The sequence below is a fragment of the Labrus mixtus genome, chromosome 4, assembly GCF_963584025.1.
Source record: "Labrus mixtus chromosome 4, fLabMix1.1, whole genome shotgun sequence".
In the NCBI taxonomy this organism is placed as follows: Eukaryota; Metazoa; Chordata; class Actinopteri; order Labriformes; family Labridae; genus Labrus; species Labrus mixtus.
Genome location: NC_083615.1, coordinates 16,587,389 through 16,602,660, shown reverse-complemented (window position 1 = coordinate 16,602,660; position 15,272 = coordinate 16,587,389). Strand labels below are relative to the sequence as shown.

The window sequence follows — 15,272 nt, the reverse complement described above, 5'->3', positions numbered from 1 at the left end:
CCAGATATGAGAGCAGTTATCAGGTCAAACCAACAGGTGTTGCAGCGATGGAAGCGGTCAAGAGAACTGGTTCAGATAGAAGTGATTGTACTCGACCTAAAAAGCCTCTGCATGTTTCTAATAAGCTCCACGAGCAGAAACGTGCTCAAACTAGGATCAATATTGGAGATGCTTTTGAAAAATGGAGAGAGGTTAGAACGCAGAAAGGTTTACAGGCCGATGCAGAGCTGGCTAAACACTGAAGCTTCAGTGTCCACCACATGGCAACCTGCATGAGCATCGACTCTGGAGATGAGGGGGCGGGGGGAGACAGCTCTCGTCAATGTTTTGAGTTTTAACTACAGTACCCATTTTAAACTTTAGGTGTCAGAGTTATATATTGCTCCTGTAAGTTTATTATCGTGCATGGCCCAAAAAAAAGGTAAAGAAGTCAATTATTTTTACGAAAAATAAACTAACAGATGCAGCTCAAACTAGAGATTTTCTGATTTGAGTTTAGACTAAAAAATATGTTCATCAACCAGAGATGTAGGGGATTCTTGGTACAGAATATCACCAGCCTTTCACTAAAGAACTTAATTTCACCTTATCCCTCATCTTATATTCCACCCTTTATTAAACTACACAATGTCATTATGATGTGCGGTCTTATTGCATATTCATGTTTTTCTGGCACCTAGGGTTTAATTCTTTAATTTAATCTCTATTGCTGTTGTAAAAAAACATTTCTTTCCAAGTGAATCAATAAATATGATCTTATATTGACTTTGCAGTTCAAGCAGAAATCCTTTTGATTAAATCCAGATTTGATTCAGATCCAGATTCAAAGGCCTCGGCTCTGTAAGATAACGAGAATCCTGAGCACCTTTCGAAGCGTGAAACAGTTTTGGTTTTGCCTCTGACTAAACATGGTCACATGATGCTCTGCAACCACGCTGACCGCAATCACGCATACTGGAGCCTTGTTACCACGGTTACTTAAAGCTTGGGCTTCATGCTTGGGCAAAAAAAAAAAAAACTCCTGGAAACCAAAGAATGAAAACAGGTCCATGTAGAGAGTAAAAAGGGAATCGCTCTGGCAGCAGAATAAGACACAAACAGAGGAGGAGGTTCTGTTAAATACATGATTTCTTTAATAAAAAGACTTTATGGTGTCACATTCAGTAATGAGCTGGAATGATATTGCTTCAGTAGCTTACAGTACAGAACCCAGCCCGGCCAGTGTGTGATATTATTACATCACATGTTGACACCAGTGTGTCATCAAACATACACAACATCACAAGTCTCCTCAGTCTTACCCTGTTCACCTACATTCAAATCCACTCAGAATGGTGAGAAGAAACACAATCCACGATGGAGATAAAGCACAAATGGATGAACTTCAAAAGCACCAGATAGTAGTCATGAGCCAACAACACACAGGACTGAGAGGGGGGAAGAGACAGGCTGAGTATAGGACATGCGTCAGGAGAGAGGGGCAGGGGAAGGCCAGGTCAGGGGGGGCCCGAAAAGAGAACAGTAGATACTGGTTGGACATGCATAGATACTGGAGGCCATTTTTGCTCCGTTACAGCCTACAGTTTTCTGCATCCTTCATGTATGTTTGCTGCCACAATAGAGCCGGGTTTATATTTCAGATTTAAATCCTTCAAATGCATATCAAACACACTGAAGTCGAATGCAGTTTTGTGTTACTCTGTGGGGTTTAGCCAGATATCTGCGCGTACATTTAGATTATATAAGAGAGGTATATTGAGAGGACGGGGTGAGTAGGTAAGTAGAAGTAGTAATAAATGAGGCGATGACATAGATATTTATAATATCTTTGGGCACGGGGGGGGGGTGTGTTTGTGCATGAGTGTGCGTGCCCAGAGGTTTGTGGGGGTGAGGTCAGGGTCAGGGTCTACTTGAACTGCTTAAGGGGTTGGGGCACCTTGATGTCCTGGCCTTTCTCCAGCCTCTTCTCGCACTCGACCAGGTAGTTGACGCCATCCACCACCGTTTGCACCAGCTGGACCTGAAAAATAACCAACATCATATTCATCATTTTTGATATGTTCACTAAAAGGTCTGTTTTCCTTGTCAAACACAACATGTTTATCGTAGCCATAGGAACACCGGATGTTACATCAAAGAGCGCTGCATAAGGAAGTGTGAGCTGCTTCTGAAAGCTGCCGTACTGTTGCTGTTATGTCCTGCTGTGATAAAAACATCATGTAAATTATACTTGGATACATTTGCTCGTTGGTAAACATATTCTCTTCCTCAGGTCGGTTTCGCAAGTTTGTCTTGACTACGGTCAACTTGGAGGTCGTTTTCAGAGAGAGCAGAGAGAATCACTCCCATGATTCCCAGCCAGCCTCAATGTCATCTTACGTTATTGTTTTTATTTAGAGCCCCCTGGTGGCAGATTTCACATACTGTGTGTTTTTTTACCGAGTCAATCGTCACTAAAGATTGGCATGAATATTTGTGAGCTTGTCTTTTCATAGGAATTGAGACTTTTATGATAATACAGTTTTTGAATGGCTAAAGAGAATTTCCTAATGTTTGACCTCCTGCTCTTTGCTCTATCTGTTTCTACTTCACCTGTTCCTCCATCTATCAACTTGTTGACTCCGCCTGCTGAGTGCTCCTCTCCTGAGCGCTCATTGGTCTCACATCTGGATGATGGAGGACCTAACAGCAGCGAGCAGCGAGCAGCCAACGCTCTCAAAAAAGATTAGAAAAGGAGCGTATACTAGATCCAGGCGGCCACAGTGCTCCTATTTACCTCCCTGTGCCTAACCCCCTCTTTGTTAAATGTCATGGATTTATTTCTAGTAACAATAAGCACATATCAAACTGTGCTCTATGGATGCCAAAGACTCACATCTCCAGGTTCTGTTACAGTAAGAGAATCCGATGAGGGATCCTCAGAGTGAGAGTTCATTAGCAAAACTGCACTCCAACCGTCAGAGAGTAATAACAGTGGAGAACAGCTCCATTGTACTGCAATGATGACAGCATGACCAAGGACATAACAAAGACACACAACATGAACAGTCTGGACAAGAACACCCCTCTCTTCTTACCCTCGTCCTGCAAACGAGAAAAACAACGACGACAACTCTTTGTTTTGTGAAACGTACACACAAAATCACAAATCATAACTTTGGCAATGGTCAGCCTTAAGTGATGTCACACTGAGTGACAGACATGTAGGAGCAGAATTAATACGTCATGAACTTATTAAAAGACGTTGCTCCAATTCTTCAGAAGGTGCTTTTAGACTTAAAAACAGGAGTTTTAAACCCGACAGACTTAAAGATCTGGTTACATAATGCACACGAGGTGAAACTTGACAGATGATCTGCTCTCTAAGCTCAAACATGAACACACTGCAAGATTTGAAAACAACACCACAGCACTCTTTACAGGTTATTTTTAAGATCATTGTGTGTGTCTGACAGAACAACGCACGTCGCTCTGCAGTGAGGATGATTATAGCGAAAGGCTTTTGATGTTTGGATGATAAAATATTTAATCTCCAGTGAGACCTGGATATGAGATTTTACCTGTTTGTTTTCTGTCAATAGTCGCATGCTAGCTATCTTTAGCCTCAGGGGACTGTGTTTATGTTGCCTGGAGACACCGTCTGTGTCTTTGTCAGCCAGTTGGTGTGTTAAAGATTGATTCTGTAAACTCCTCACATTACCAAATAATCAAAGTGCACAAAGCAGATTCCCCTAATAAGCATGCAATGTTTCGACAATGTCCTGTCTGTCCCTGATGTGTCTATTAAAACATTCACCTGGACCTGATTAGATCTGTAGACACTTTTCAGGAGGTGAATGTGTCAGTAGATGCCGTCAGCCTAAACCTCTGTGCTTACATAAATTCACATAAATGTCCGTACCTCAGACAGTCCCAGGCGGTCCAGGTTGGAGATGTCGAAAGTACCGCCCACAGCAGCCGTGTCCACACCACCTGTCCCTCGCTTCTGCAGACGCAGGTTGGCCAGGATCTTACTGAAGCGAGGATCCTGATAATGGGGGAGAAGGAGTCAGTGCTTGGTGTACAGAAACATATGTATCCCTACAGGTATCTGCAGTTATCTTGATTTCTCAAACGCTAAAGTGCCTGGCTTGAGGAAAAACGACTTTTCTGAAGCATCCTCCTTTGTAATGGAATACTTTGATGCTTGTTAAGGATTTGTGGATTGACTCAATTAGCATAATAACACTAACAATCTAACATCGTACTTATGTAAAAGCATCAAAGTAATGTCTTGCTATTTAAGTGTTGTTTCACCTTGCTCATCAAGGGCAGTTTGACGTGGACCCCGGCCCTGAGCCCTGTGCCCAGGTTGGACGGGCAGGTGAGGATGTAACCGAGGCGCTCGTTCCACATAAACTCCCAGCCTCTCTCCTGGATCAGACGCTCCACCTGAGAGAGAGAGAGAGACAGAGACAGAGAGAGAGAGAGAGAGAGACAACCAGTCCCATCAAAGTGAGCATGTGTTTCATTCATTCAGCTTGTGACCTTTGGATCGTTTGATGGATGTGACTTGCTCTTCATACACAACACACTGTTAGCAGCTGCTGATTCTTCATGTTTTAAAGCTGAGAGATAAAGAACGGACAGTTGTTCACTTGTAAGTCTTTTGAATGACTACTGGTGAGAGTGGATTAAATCAGTGCCTATGTGTAGTCACACCACCAGTGGGTAACAGTCCAACACTAGATGTTGAATTAGTCTGCCTTCACTGTTTTCCAATGAGGAAGTAAACCTCTTGAATAAATAGTTTATGCTTGCATGACCATGTTTGGAAAGTTTGTGTACATGCTGTGAGAGTGGAATAAGAGTGGGACCAGTGTTTTTGCTGTTGCAGTCAGACCCTAAATGTTATGCCTTCACCCTGTTTAAATACCCTATGATGATCCTGCCAGCCATATGATGGAAGCAGAACATGTCCATAACATCTACTGACTTAAACATGCGCTACAGAAATGCATAAAGGTCCCCTCTAGCATCCTTAAATCGTGCACAGCTAACACCAGACTGATACAAATCAGACTCTGCACTTCTAACTGGTGGCAATCTAGTGAAGACCCCTAAAATGTCACAGTGATTTAAGCCGAAATTTGACCAACATACAACAATCTGTCTCCACATAGCCGATGGTAATTTACCTCTCAGAAGTGAGCAAAATTATAAGAGCCATGTAAAAGTTCCCTCTCCTCTTTCTCAAACCCAGCCGCCGGAAACTCTCTCAACTAAACATTTTAAAGGCTCCACACTTGTATACAAACACAGCCGTACCTCCTTCAGGCCTTTGCAGAACCTCTCAAAGACCCGCTTCATGTTCCCTCCCTTCTCCATGGAGATGACTCTGGTGTGATCCTCCTCATTGATCCAAATCAGGAATGTTTTGTCATTGTTGTGCCTGCACAGACAAAATGTACACTTTGTTATAAATCCAGTTATGAAATATTGATCCCAGAGGGTCAGTGTTTTTTTTCCCAGGATGCACCCAGGGAAATGTATTCTGCTGCAGTGACCCATAAAGTTATCCCTGGCCCTGTGCCTGTTTACTTAACATTATCAACGACATCAGCTGAGAAATAAAAAAAAGTTGTTGATATGATTAGAACAATTTTGTATTCAGTCCACTAAATATTTTTAGGATTTGGAGGAGGTTGGTTAAGGAAATAGGTTACAGAAAATAGAGAATGAGTTGTATGTAATAAGTTATACAAAAATATAGATACAAGTCCTTTTTTTCCAGACCGATTAGGTACCAAAGTGATATTTTGGAAGCCTGTTGGGATGAGAAGTAAAAAAAAGAGGAAGCCAAAAACCACCAGCCACTTAGGGTATTACTTAGTCTGCAGGCTACACCATGCCAACAAAGACCTTGATGTACACTGCTGATCTAAGAACACTAAAATAAGTTGGATGGAAACCTCAAAACTCAAGATCTCTCAAAACGTGTTTTTCCTGAAACTGCTGGAGAGCATTAAGAACAGAGTCCTTTCTCTGACTTTTTTTTCTTTTACACGAATCAATACATGACACATTTCAGACAGCAGGTGTAACAGCATACTAATGTTTTGCCACACCAGCGATGAGGCTCTTTGGATGGTGATTTCGTCTGAAGCTTTTCCAACTCAACAACAATAGAAGATCGGACATTCATGGTCTTCAGAGGATGAAATCTAGTGACGAACTCTAAGATGTTTTGTATGAATTTTGAGCCCTGAGTAGGTGCAGGAAAATCATTTGTTGCAATCTCATATAAACTTTTCTACAATCCGGTGGATTATTATTTGGATCAATAAACAAATAAATCTACAAAATACAAGATACTGAAAATATTCCAGAGTTATCTCCCTATAAATTACAGGGTGACATATATCAATCATTACGATTTTAGGCTCACTCTGACCTTCCCTCTAGTGCTAATATTTCCACCTGTGAACAACATTATTACTGTGACCTTTGCGGAACACATTCATGTTCTCTTGTGGCAGCCTCCATTATATTTTGATGACCTCCTCCAGGCAACAGTCCCAGGCCAAACTGTCTACTTTTACTCATCAAATTATAACGCACACACAGCCACAGTCAGCCACTGCAGAGGCTTTTTGTCCACAGAGACATCCTTCATATTGTTAGAGATTCAATAAAGTAATGGAGAGGTTATGAAGACGGCTGGCTGGGGAGCTTAAGAGGGAGAAAAAGGGAGACAGAGACAGAGGTCAGAAACAAAAAAAGGGGGGAGTGGTAAGAAAAAATGAGAGAAAGTTAAGGAGAACATATGGGCAGTGAGGAAATGAAAGAAAAGAAGGAAAGAATGAGCCAAGGATGAAAGTGAAACTGGAGGAAGAGATGATGGAGGGATAAAGTGAAGGTGAATTATTAAGGAGAGCAGAGGAGAGGAGCGGAGAGGTTGGCAGGAGGGGAGAGGAGGGTGGTGATTGATTTTGGCTGGCTAACATGTTGCTTTGGACTATTCCTGGGTACACTTTGAAACTCAATGCTGAGGCAGCTCTGTCTGCTTTGCTAATACACCTCCAGCAGAGCTCAGCAAGCAAAGGGGTGATGGGATTATTGATGGAATCATGTCCAGATCGAAATGTATGGGAAAGTTCATGTAAAATTGATTTACAGATTTACGGACTAACAACTTTTTTATCAACAACGGGGTCCGTTAGATCAGGGGTTCCCAAACCTTTCAGCTGGTGACCCCCCAAAATAAGGGTGTCAGAGACTGGGGCCCCCCACTGTCCCTGGAGTTAGTTAAGGTATATAACATAACATCGTAACACATTATTTCCCTTTCATTTCACTTAAAGATATGGGTTTATTAAAAATGATATACATGTAAATTGTTTATTCTTACAATACTGGGTAAAATATACAATGTTAAATCATTTAACATTTTATTGGGCAGCTTCTCACAACCCCTCCCTCTTGGTGGCTCCCGACCCCCACTTTTGGGAACCACTGGGTTAGATTACGTTTGAGTCCATTTGTAATCAACCAATATGGCCACTGCTGATGTGCTATATTCTGAATCTGTGCCTCTGTATTAAAGGAACTGAACAGTAGTTCATTATAGGCACAGAGATAAAGTTTTTCCTCCTGCTTCTAAAACATTTCTTTGCTGAGATAGATTTGAATTTGACACTATGGTATGAACCAGTTACTTATGAACTGAAAATTACACACTAATTTAAACCTGGTAATGGGTCATGCCATGAAGGGAGAACATTGTACCTATTTGGACTAAATGATTCTCAGGAGTTCCCCAAGGGTCCATTCTGGGACCTTTGTTTTTTAATAGCAGATTTTTCCAGGTTGGCCTATTTTTTAAAAACTATTTACACCTTAGGTTATGACACCTCAGACTTATTTTGGATGCTGGTTTAAGGACCCTACTATACAGCACAATTCATCACAGAAAGGTCATATGCCACATGTACAGGAGATATGCAAAAACACGACTCTTTCTTGTTTTAACTTACCAGATACCACGAGCATCAGGCCAGTCACGAGCCATGCCTGCACACGTTAAGAGGGGTGACACAGGCTTGTCAAACAGGAAGTGGTCCTAAAGTAAATACAGAGAACAGAAGTTTTATAATCATAGAGCCAACAATGGGTACAGCTGAAGCATTGAAAACTTAGATTTGACAGTATTGTCAGACGGAGACAGAAACAAGGGTCTGTGTCTTAAGAATTCAATGATCACGTCAATCTTTCTTTCACTGTGGGTGGGACGAAAATGCCATTGCAGACACAAACCAACCGACTCTGATTACTTCAGAGAAAAATCCATGCTACCTTTTTCCCACTTAGCAGTTAAATCGAGGCTGATTTTAGGTAAAAGCCTAATATCAAAAACAACGACTTGGCTACAAAGCTTTAAAGTGTTTTACCTCCTCTTGACTTAAATACTTGAGGAAGAAATATGAGAAATACGTCCCAAAACAAACCCATTGTTAGCCTTTTCTCCTCCACCAAACAATTTATTTTACAGGGGGGAAGAAAATAAAAGCATGGAACATTATCAGAGTAAGTCAAATAGGTTATATCAACATTGCAAAACATCCTCACATATATACAGCAGTACTACTACTGCACTTACATCGATGAGCTGTTGCTGCTCTTTGTCTGTCATCTGGGTGAGACTGTAGTACTTCCCGGTCAGGTCTCCCTTCAGGCCGGCCAGAGCATCTACCACCACCCTCTCCACCTCCCTGCGCTCTGCTCGGGTGCAGGCAGGGGGAAGACTTAAACCCCGGATACTACGTCCTGTTCTCACCCTGGACGACAACACGTAACGCTCGTCAAACTGTCCTGACTGGATCTGGAACAAAGACGGACAGGAAAATATTATTATTTATAGTTTTAGCTTTAATCATTCAGTGTTTACAACATGAAAATTGTCAAACTGAAGTTAATATATTGTAAGAATTTTTGCATATCGCTAAGTCAAATAGTTCCAGGGAGTCAGCAGCCTGCAGAGTTTCACTTTCCCTCTGTGTTGTCGTTGATAGTGTTACCTTGCTGGCGTCCAGGTCGGTGGGGTGCGTCATGATGCGAGGGTCATAGCCGTTGTGCCTCTCTCTGATGATGGGGTCTAGCAGGTCTCCAAAAACCTGAAGCACACATAGAATTTATAAGGATGAAAAACAACCAAAAGAACTGGAGAGACAGTTAAAAAGGTGTCTATAGATAGACACTGAGGCATCCCAAAAGAGATGTCCTAACCTAAAACTCTCTCTCTCCTGTTCAGTAGTTCCCCTTCCTCTGCAACAGGACAGGGAGGATGGGTGACTACATTTTTGTAGTTTTAGTCAAGCAAATTTCCCAACATTTTTGATGAATAAAAGGTTGTCATCTGTGGTGACTTTCTTACTGATAGTAATAGGGAGTATGACCTGGACTGTAATGCAAATGCACATGGTCCAAGTTAATAGCAGGCAGCTGAAAAATTAAACCTGTTTTCTTTGTTTGTGATTTTTTTTAAGGTATATTTTGGGGCTTTTTATGCCTTTATTTAAGAGACAGGAGAGTGGATAATGACATGCAGGAAATAAGCCACAGGTCGGATTTGAACCCTTGGCACCTGCTTGAAGGACTGTAGCTCTGAACAAAGGGCCCACAAACTAACAACTAGGCCACCTGCACCCCAAACTGAAACCTGTTTTATGTGCCAAAGCCTGCAGTTCCTCCAATGGCCACTTGAGGCTAGCTCCAAAAGTGAGTGAATCCCATTAGAGGCCCATGTTATCATCTTCATGAAAAATGGGTTTTGGATTGTCAAGCTGATTTCTCTGTTCAACAAAACCTTACACATCGAAAACCTTTGAATTATTGTACTCCTTGATCCTTTTGAATTTATCAGCCTTCAAGTTAGGCATCATCAAAAGTTTGGCCATTTTGAGAGACAAGTGGGTGTCGTTAGCTTTCACCCAAGCTCATTTGAATGGTTTTATAGGAGGCCTACATATGACTTTGTGTTTGGTTTATTAATGTACTTAATGTAGACTGTCCTTGCTCCAATTGTCCATTTTTGGTAAGTGAAATTAAGGCCCTGTGTCCTACTGCCGTTTTTTCCAGGCAGAAACGCGCTGGCTGTGCACTCGGGTGAAGCCCTTGCGTGCTGAGAATAAAAGCGCCGCTTGTGCGTCATGTCTCTATTTTTGACATCGGCCGCTCGCTGTGTGACCGACACAGTCTCATTTCTTTTTACTGTATGTTTCATATTTGAGATTGTGTTTTTTTCCTTCACATTGAGCATCAAACTACTTTGTCTGGAAGCTGAGCTCAATAATAATGACAGCCCCGCTATCACGGCTCCGATCACACATGGAACAAGGACCCGACAGAATCTAGTATATGGTTAGGCGTTTGAAAAGAGCGCCAGTGACGTCTACAGCTTCCTTCTGAAAAGTTGAAAGATTTTTAACTTCAAGCGCTTGGAGTGGTCGCACAAAAAGGCAGAGAGCTCAGACAAAAGACGCTGGGCGCTGTGCTTTTCTCCAGGTGGCTGCCTGTTGAAGCAAACACTCTCTCCACATTGAGAACTATTGAAAAAAAAAAGCTTGCAAAAATATGCTAGGTGGTCACAGGCCCTAAAGGATTATTCTATATATGTTAGCGCAGCGAGCCTGTAATGTTGGAAGTGCTCACCATACATGCTTAGCTGATAAACAACACAATTGTTAATGAATTAGCCTTGGCTATATACTGTATGACTGGATAACGTATCATATGCTAACCCCCTGCTCATCTTAAGCTCAGGCTTCTCATCCATATATGGTCACTTCTGGCTACAAAAAAACAAGACAGTGCCAGCGGCCGTCCTGCAACTGATGAGTGATGTTCAAGTCGTTACATCAACTTCTTCTATACACTCAAAGGTCAAAAGTGATTTGCAGTTCCTTTTTTTTGAATTTGTAGTTATCGGCAGGTGGACTTGGATCTTCAATGGGCAAACTTCCAGGATCGTGTACCACCTCCTGAGTCCATACAACACAAGGAGATATCAGGTTACGTCTTGTTCATAATTCAAACATAACAGATGTTACTCAAAAGCTCTCCTCATATGGAACAGGTCAAGTCTGTGTTTCTTATAGTATAAAACATTTTAGTCCGTCCTCTTTGCACACGTTTGGAGCTGGTGTGTCTGTGTTTGTGCTCGAGAAGGTACAATGATGTCTGACCTCATAGGACTCCTCGTCTCCTGCCACCATGCCAACGGTCTTGATGAAGGGGTGCCCGGGGTTGTCCACGCCGGTCTGGATGGCCTCGTCCAGTGTGTAACCGTTTGGAGTAGCCTTATCACACAGCTTGGCATAGATGGCAGGTGTCAGGTGACTGGCCATGCAGTTGTTGTGTTTGCGCAGGTCAGGGTACTCCGCACTGCACAAATACAGATGGACACAGGTTGATCATGGAGTTGTGCCCTCATAGTAGGCGTGAAATATGTTACTCACTCAAGGTCATGTTCCACGTGGCATGAGCAAAGGTAACAAGGGTTCAAATATCCTACTATTAAAGCAGACAGTCAGCCAGTACACTGGTCAATTCCCAGTATTCAAACAGCAGCCATTTCCCTTAAATGTCATGCTCAGGGTGGAAAGCTTCATTGTCATAATGTTGTACTGCTGTTTTTAGATTTGCAAATGATATAAACTCAGGGAATCAGACAAATGGTTACCACTTCACTTCTTCTGGATTGATTGGCAACTGAAAAGGCCATTTTTGAAACTGTCCTTTGAAAAGTGCAGGCAAAGAACATGCTTCGTTTTGCACACACCGCAGGTGTCCATTTTCCGTCAAACTTCTACATACAAAATCCTTTTAAAACGAGCAAACACAAACGGTGGCTACAGGCTGGAAGCAGCACTGTTACGATTTACTTGAGTGAGTCAAACACCAGTGACCGACTTAAACAGGCAGCTCAGGAGGAAACCTTAACCTACCATCTTTTGTGATCAGTGCACGTCGCCGATCGATGTGCACTTTAAGGTTTTGAAAATATGGTCACCCTAGATTAGTTTCCCCCCCAATATTTTTCTTTCTCCCAAGTTTCAAGGGTACTTGTCAGAATGTGTCAGAATATCTTGAATACTGAGGGACTGAGGAGAGCTAAGGTTTTTACTGGAAGACGAAAAGCAGTTCACTGCCAAAAGTTTAGGCTGCCTAAATCATTCTTTAAATCTTCATGAGATGTTAAAAGTGCCAATATTTCAATGCTGGTGGAAAAGACGGCTTTTAGATTGAATGCTGCTGAATAAACAAAAAACAGAGTTATGACCAATATACCTCGAAATTCAAATGGATTATTTAGGCTTCCAGGCAGGCACAGAAACACAAAGAACCTGCCTTCAAAAACCTGGCTTACATCCAAACAAACACTTTCTTTTAAGGCAAATTGGGTTTCAGCAGCGCACACTAAGTAGCTTACTGATTTCTGTTTCCTGCTCTCTGCCAAAAGATAACGACTAAGACATGAATTATGATATAATAGGCACAAGTCACTCTTTCTTCCAAAACACTGCGCAGAGATATTGGTTAAAGTTACGCTAGCACACAACATGCTATGCTTTTTTGTTTTGTTTTCTACTATAATTGGATGGCACTAGTAGAGAGATGGCAGGAAGCTGGCATGTAATACCTTTCTGCGCCAAAACAACACAGGTGGCTGCAGGTGTCATCACACTGAATATGATCCAATATTGTCCTCATGATGCAATACGCACTGAAGTCTGTTTCTATGCCAGCTTTTCATGAAGCCAACGAGCAGCCTGGATGAGGTTCAGAGACACATTTTTCCCAAAGGAAGGATGTATGGATGACTCACTCCCTGGTCTCTTGTGAACTATCATGCAGGGCAATGCAGTGAAGATGATGCACCACACTGTGTAAAGTTTATTATTAATGAACAATTATTTTTGATCTAGTGTTATGTGTGCATGAGTGTGAAAATGTCAAGACATCTGACCAATCAAAGCAAGTGATTTGGCATTTCTCCTGATAATAAGTGTCTTTGGGCTCACAGCCGGGGTGACCTCAGAACAACTGTTAACATGATAAATTGACTGAGCCCGCAGACTGATCTGCTAAAACATGTAAAAGCCTATAGTTAGAAATATTGAGTGAGTGATATATTTTCTTTCAGGTAAAGAATCAGGTGGTGTAGTGGCTCTTTTGGTGTAACATTTATATAACACTCATGGGCAGGGTTTTTATATCTGAACAGCAGATAATGTGTCACTGATCTGTATAAAAAGCATACCTGCGTGTAGAGGGACTCGTATCACCACCACCCCGACCTCCTCCTCTTTTTTTTTATTGTATTGCTTTATTGATACACTTCATATTTATATCACCTAACACAGCACAGTCCTTGATTCCTCTGAGATCAAGTGCAGTCGAGGACAAGCCTCTGGTTCTTTCTACAAAATGAAAATTGCAGCTCTAATTAAACGTCACATTATGTTTTATAAATGGGTGTTTTAATATTTAGTAAAGCCGGTGATGCCTACATTTTGGCAGCTTGGATGAACAAATGCATGCGTTTCATTAATCAGCTAATCTTCATTATAGCAGTGCTGTGTAAAAGTGGTGCGTTCAAAGGCTTAACACATCGATGACTTTGGTCGGTAAGTAGGCTATCATATTTTAATACCCACTTCTGTGAACATTTATTTAATATGACAGCATTTGATTTAGTTAATTCTGTATTTTACATTATTTTAATTGTTATTTTATTACATTTAAATAAGAGAAGTTGGTAATTCCTTAGTGTCAATGCTACATGTACGCTGCCGGGGCGGTTACCTTAAATGCCCCTTTAAAAGCTCTACTGAGCAGGGTTACTTTTACGTTTCACACCGCGACATTTTCTATCAATTAAACATAAAAATGTGATTTTTAATACTGAAAAACCTACTCATGATGACAGAAAGGGGCTTATATGGGACACACGGGTAGGTGGGGTGTCTTTACCTGGCGGGGTAACTCCTGCGTACCGGGACTCCGGCGCTGACATCCCGGTGGAGCAGAAACCCAGCCGTGACTGATCCTCCAACCAAAGACAGAAACCCGATCTTCCGTTTGGAGGTCAGGAGTCTGGAGAAGCTGCTGGCCATTTTTATTTTAAAAATCTTCCGTTAAAAGATGATGAATCCAAATAATTTCCTCGGTTGGAGAAAAGGAGGGACAGGTGGATGAATGAGCGTCGGTGATGAAGTGCCACTGGTGGAATGATAACGGAGGTAACGGTTAAACCCGGAGCGTCGTCAAGGTCGACGGAGAGCGACAAGAGACCGGAAATACACCTTCAAAATAAGAGCACAAATAGTCATCAATTCCACTAGTAGTAGATTGTGACTTTTGCATTATATTTTTAAACTAAATAATTGAGGTTAATTGAGTAATTTTGTTATAATTTCCCCACTTCATTTCATTTTGGAGGGAAATCTTTTTCTACACATTTATTAACAGCTATAATTACTGGTTAGATATAATAGATCATAATATGGAGGAAACATCTCATTTAACATACTATAACATTAATTTGTATTACTAAATTATAGTAGATTTAAAATGTTCTGCCCTGCGCAACTGAAGAAGGTTACCAGAATGATGTTTAGAGCAGTGGTTCTGAACTGGTCGAGCCTCAGGACCCTGCACCACCAACTCCTTGGTGAAAAGTGGAGACCCAAATTTTCACAAGACGGTAGAACAACAACAAAATCTTGTTTAAAAAGCAATTCGCAGACTTTTTGACAAAAAAATGTCTTCAAGGCACACTTTGGCAACCAAATGAAACAGCTCCGTGACCATCTTTTGGGTCCTGACCCACCAGTTGAGAACCAGTGGTTTAGAGTACATCAGTAAAAGGCACACTGGGATGGCTGTGACTTTGAGTCATTCATCTCAACTGGAAGGTCGGGGGCTAGATCACCAGCTTCTCCAGCAACATGTCCGATGTGTCGGCTATATGCATGGGTTAGTTACTACTGATTGACACTTTACAGAGCAGCCTCTGCCATCAGAGTGTTTTATAGCTGCAATATATTTATTTTGTAAAACATTGAAAACCCATACATAACTGAAAAGAGCACAAAGACTAAATCTGAAATGTTGGAACTGAGCAGTTCCCTTTTTAAATGTTATGCAGAATTTGGAGTTGATGTCCAGTCTGTTTCAAGAGAGAGAATTATAGAGGCTTAAAGACAAAGGTTTGAATAATTAAAGAAAGC

At 41.6% G+C, this 15,272-nt stretch overlaps 1 protein-coding gene across 1 annotated transcript; it reads right to left on the bottom strand.

Moving 5' to 3' along the window:
* Positions 1 to 1,110: 1,110 nt before the first annotated feature.
* Positions 1,111 to 14,277, bottom strand: LOC132972936 (creatine kinase U-type, mitochondrial-like). The gene is made up of 9 exons (XM_061036089.1): positions 14,014 to 14,277; positions 11,223 to 11,421; positions 9,057 to 9,152; positions 8,639 to 8,860; positions 8,016 to 8,101; positions 5,308 to 5,431; positions 4,297 to 4,431; positions 3,902 to 4,027; positions 1,111 to 2,020 (listed from the first exon to the last, which is right to left on the bottom strand). Exons 1-9 carry the CDS (start codon positions 14,154 to 14,156, stop codon positions 1,907 to 1,909), a joined length of 1,245 nt encoding a protein of 414 aa, XP_060892072.1. The 5' UTR covers positions 14,157 to 14,277; the 3' UTR covers positions 1,111 to 1,906.
* Between the last annotated feature and the right edge of the window lie 995 nt (positions 14,278 to 15,272).

Excerpts from the sequence above, each read along its gene's own strand:
- LOC132972936 (XM_061036089.1), bottom strand. The coding sequence starts at position 14,156 with ATGGCCAGCAGCTTCTCCAGACTCCTGACCTCCAAACGGAAGATCGGG. Across the intron at positions 8,102-8,638 it reads AGCAGCAACAGCTCATCGAT|GACCACTTCCTGTTTGACAA; the intron begins GTAAGTGCAGTA and ends TATTTACTTTAG. Across the intron at positions 4,028-4,296 it reads AACTGCCCTTGATGAGCAAG|GATCCTCGCTTCAGTAAGAT; the intron begins GTGAAACAACAC and ends CCCCATTATCAG.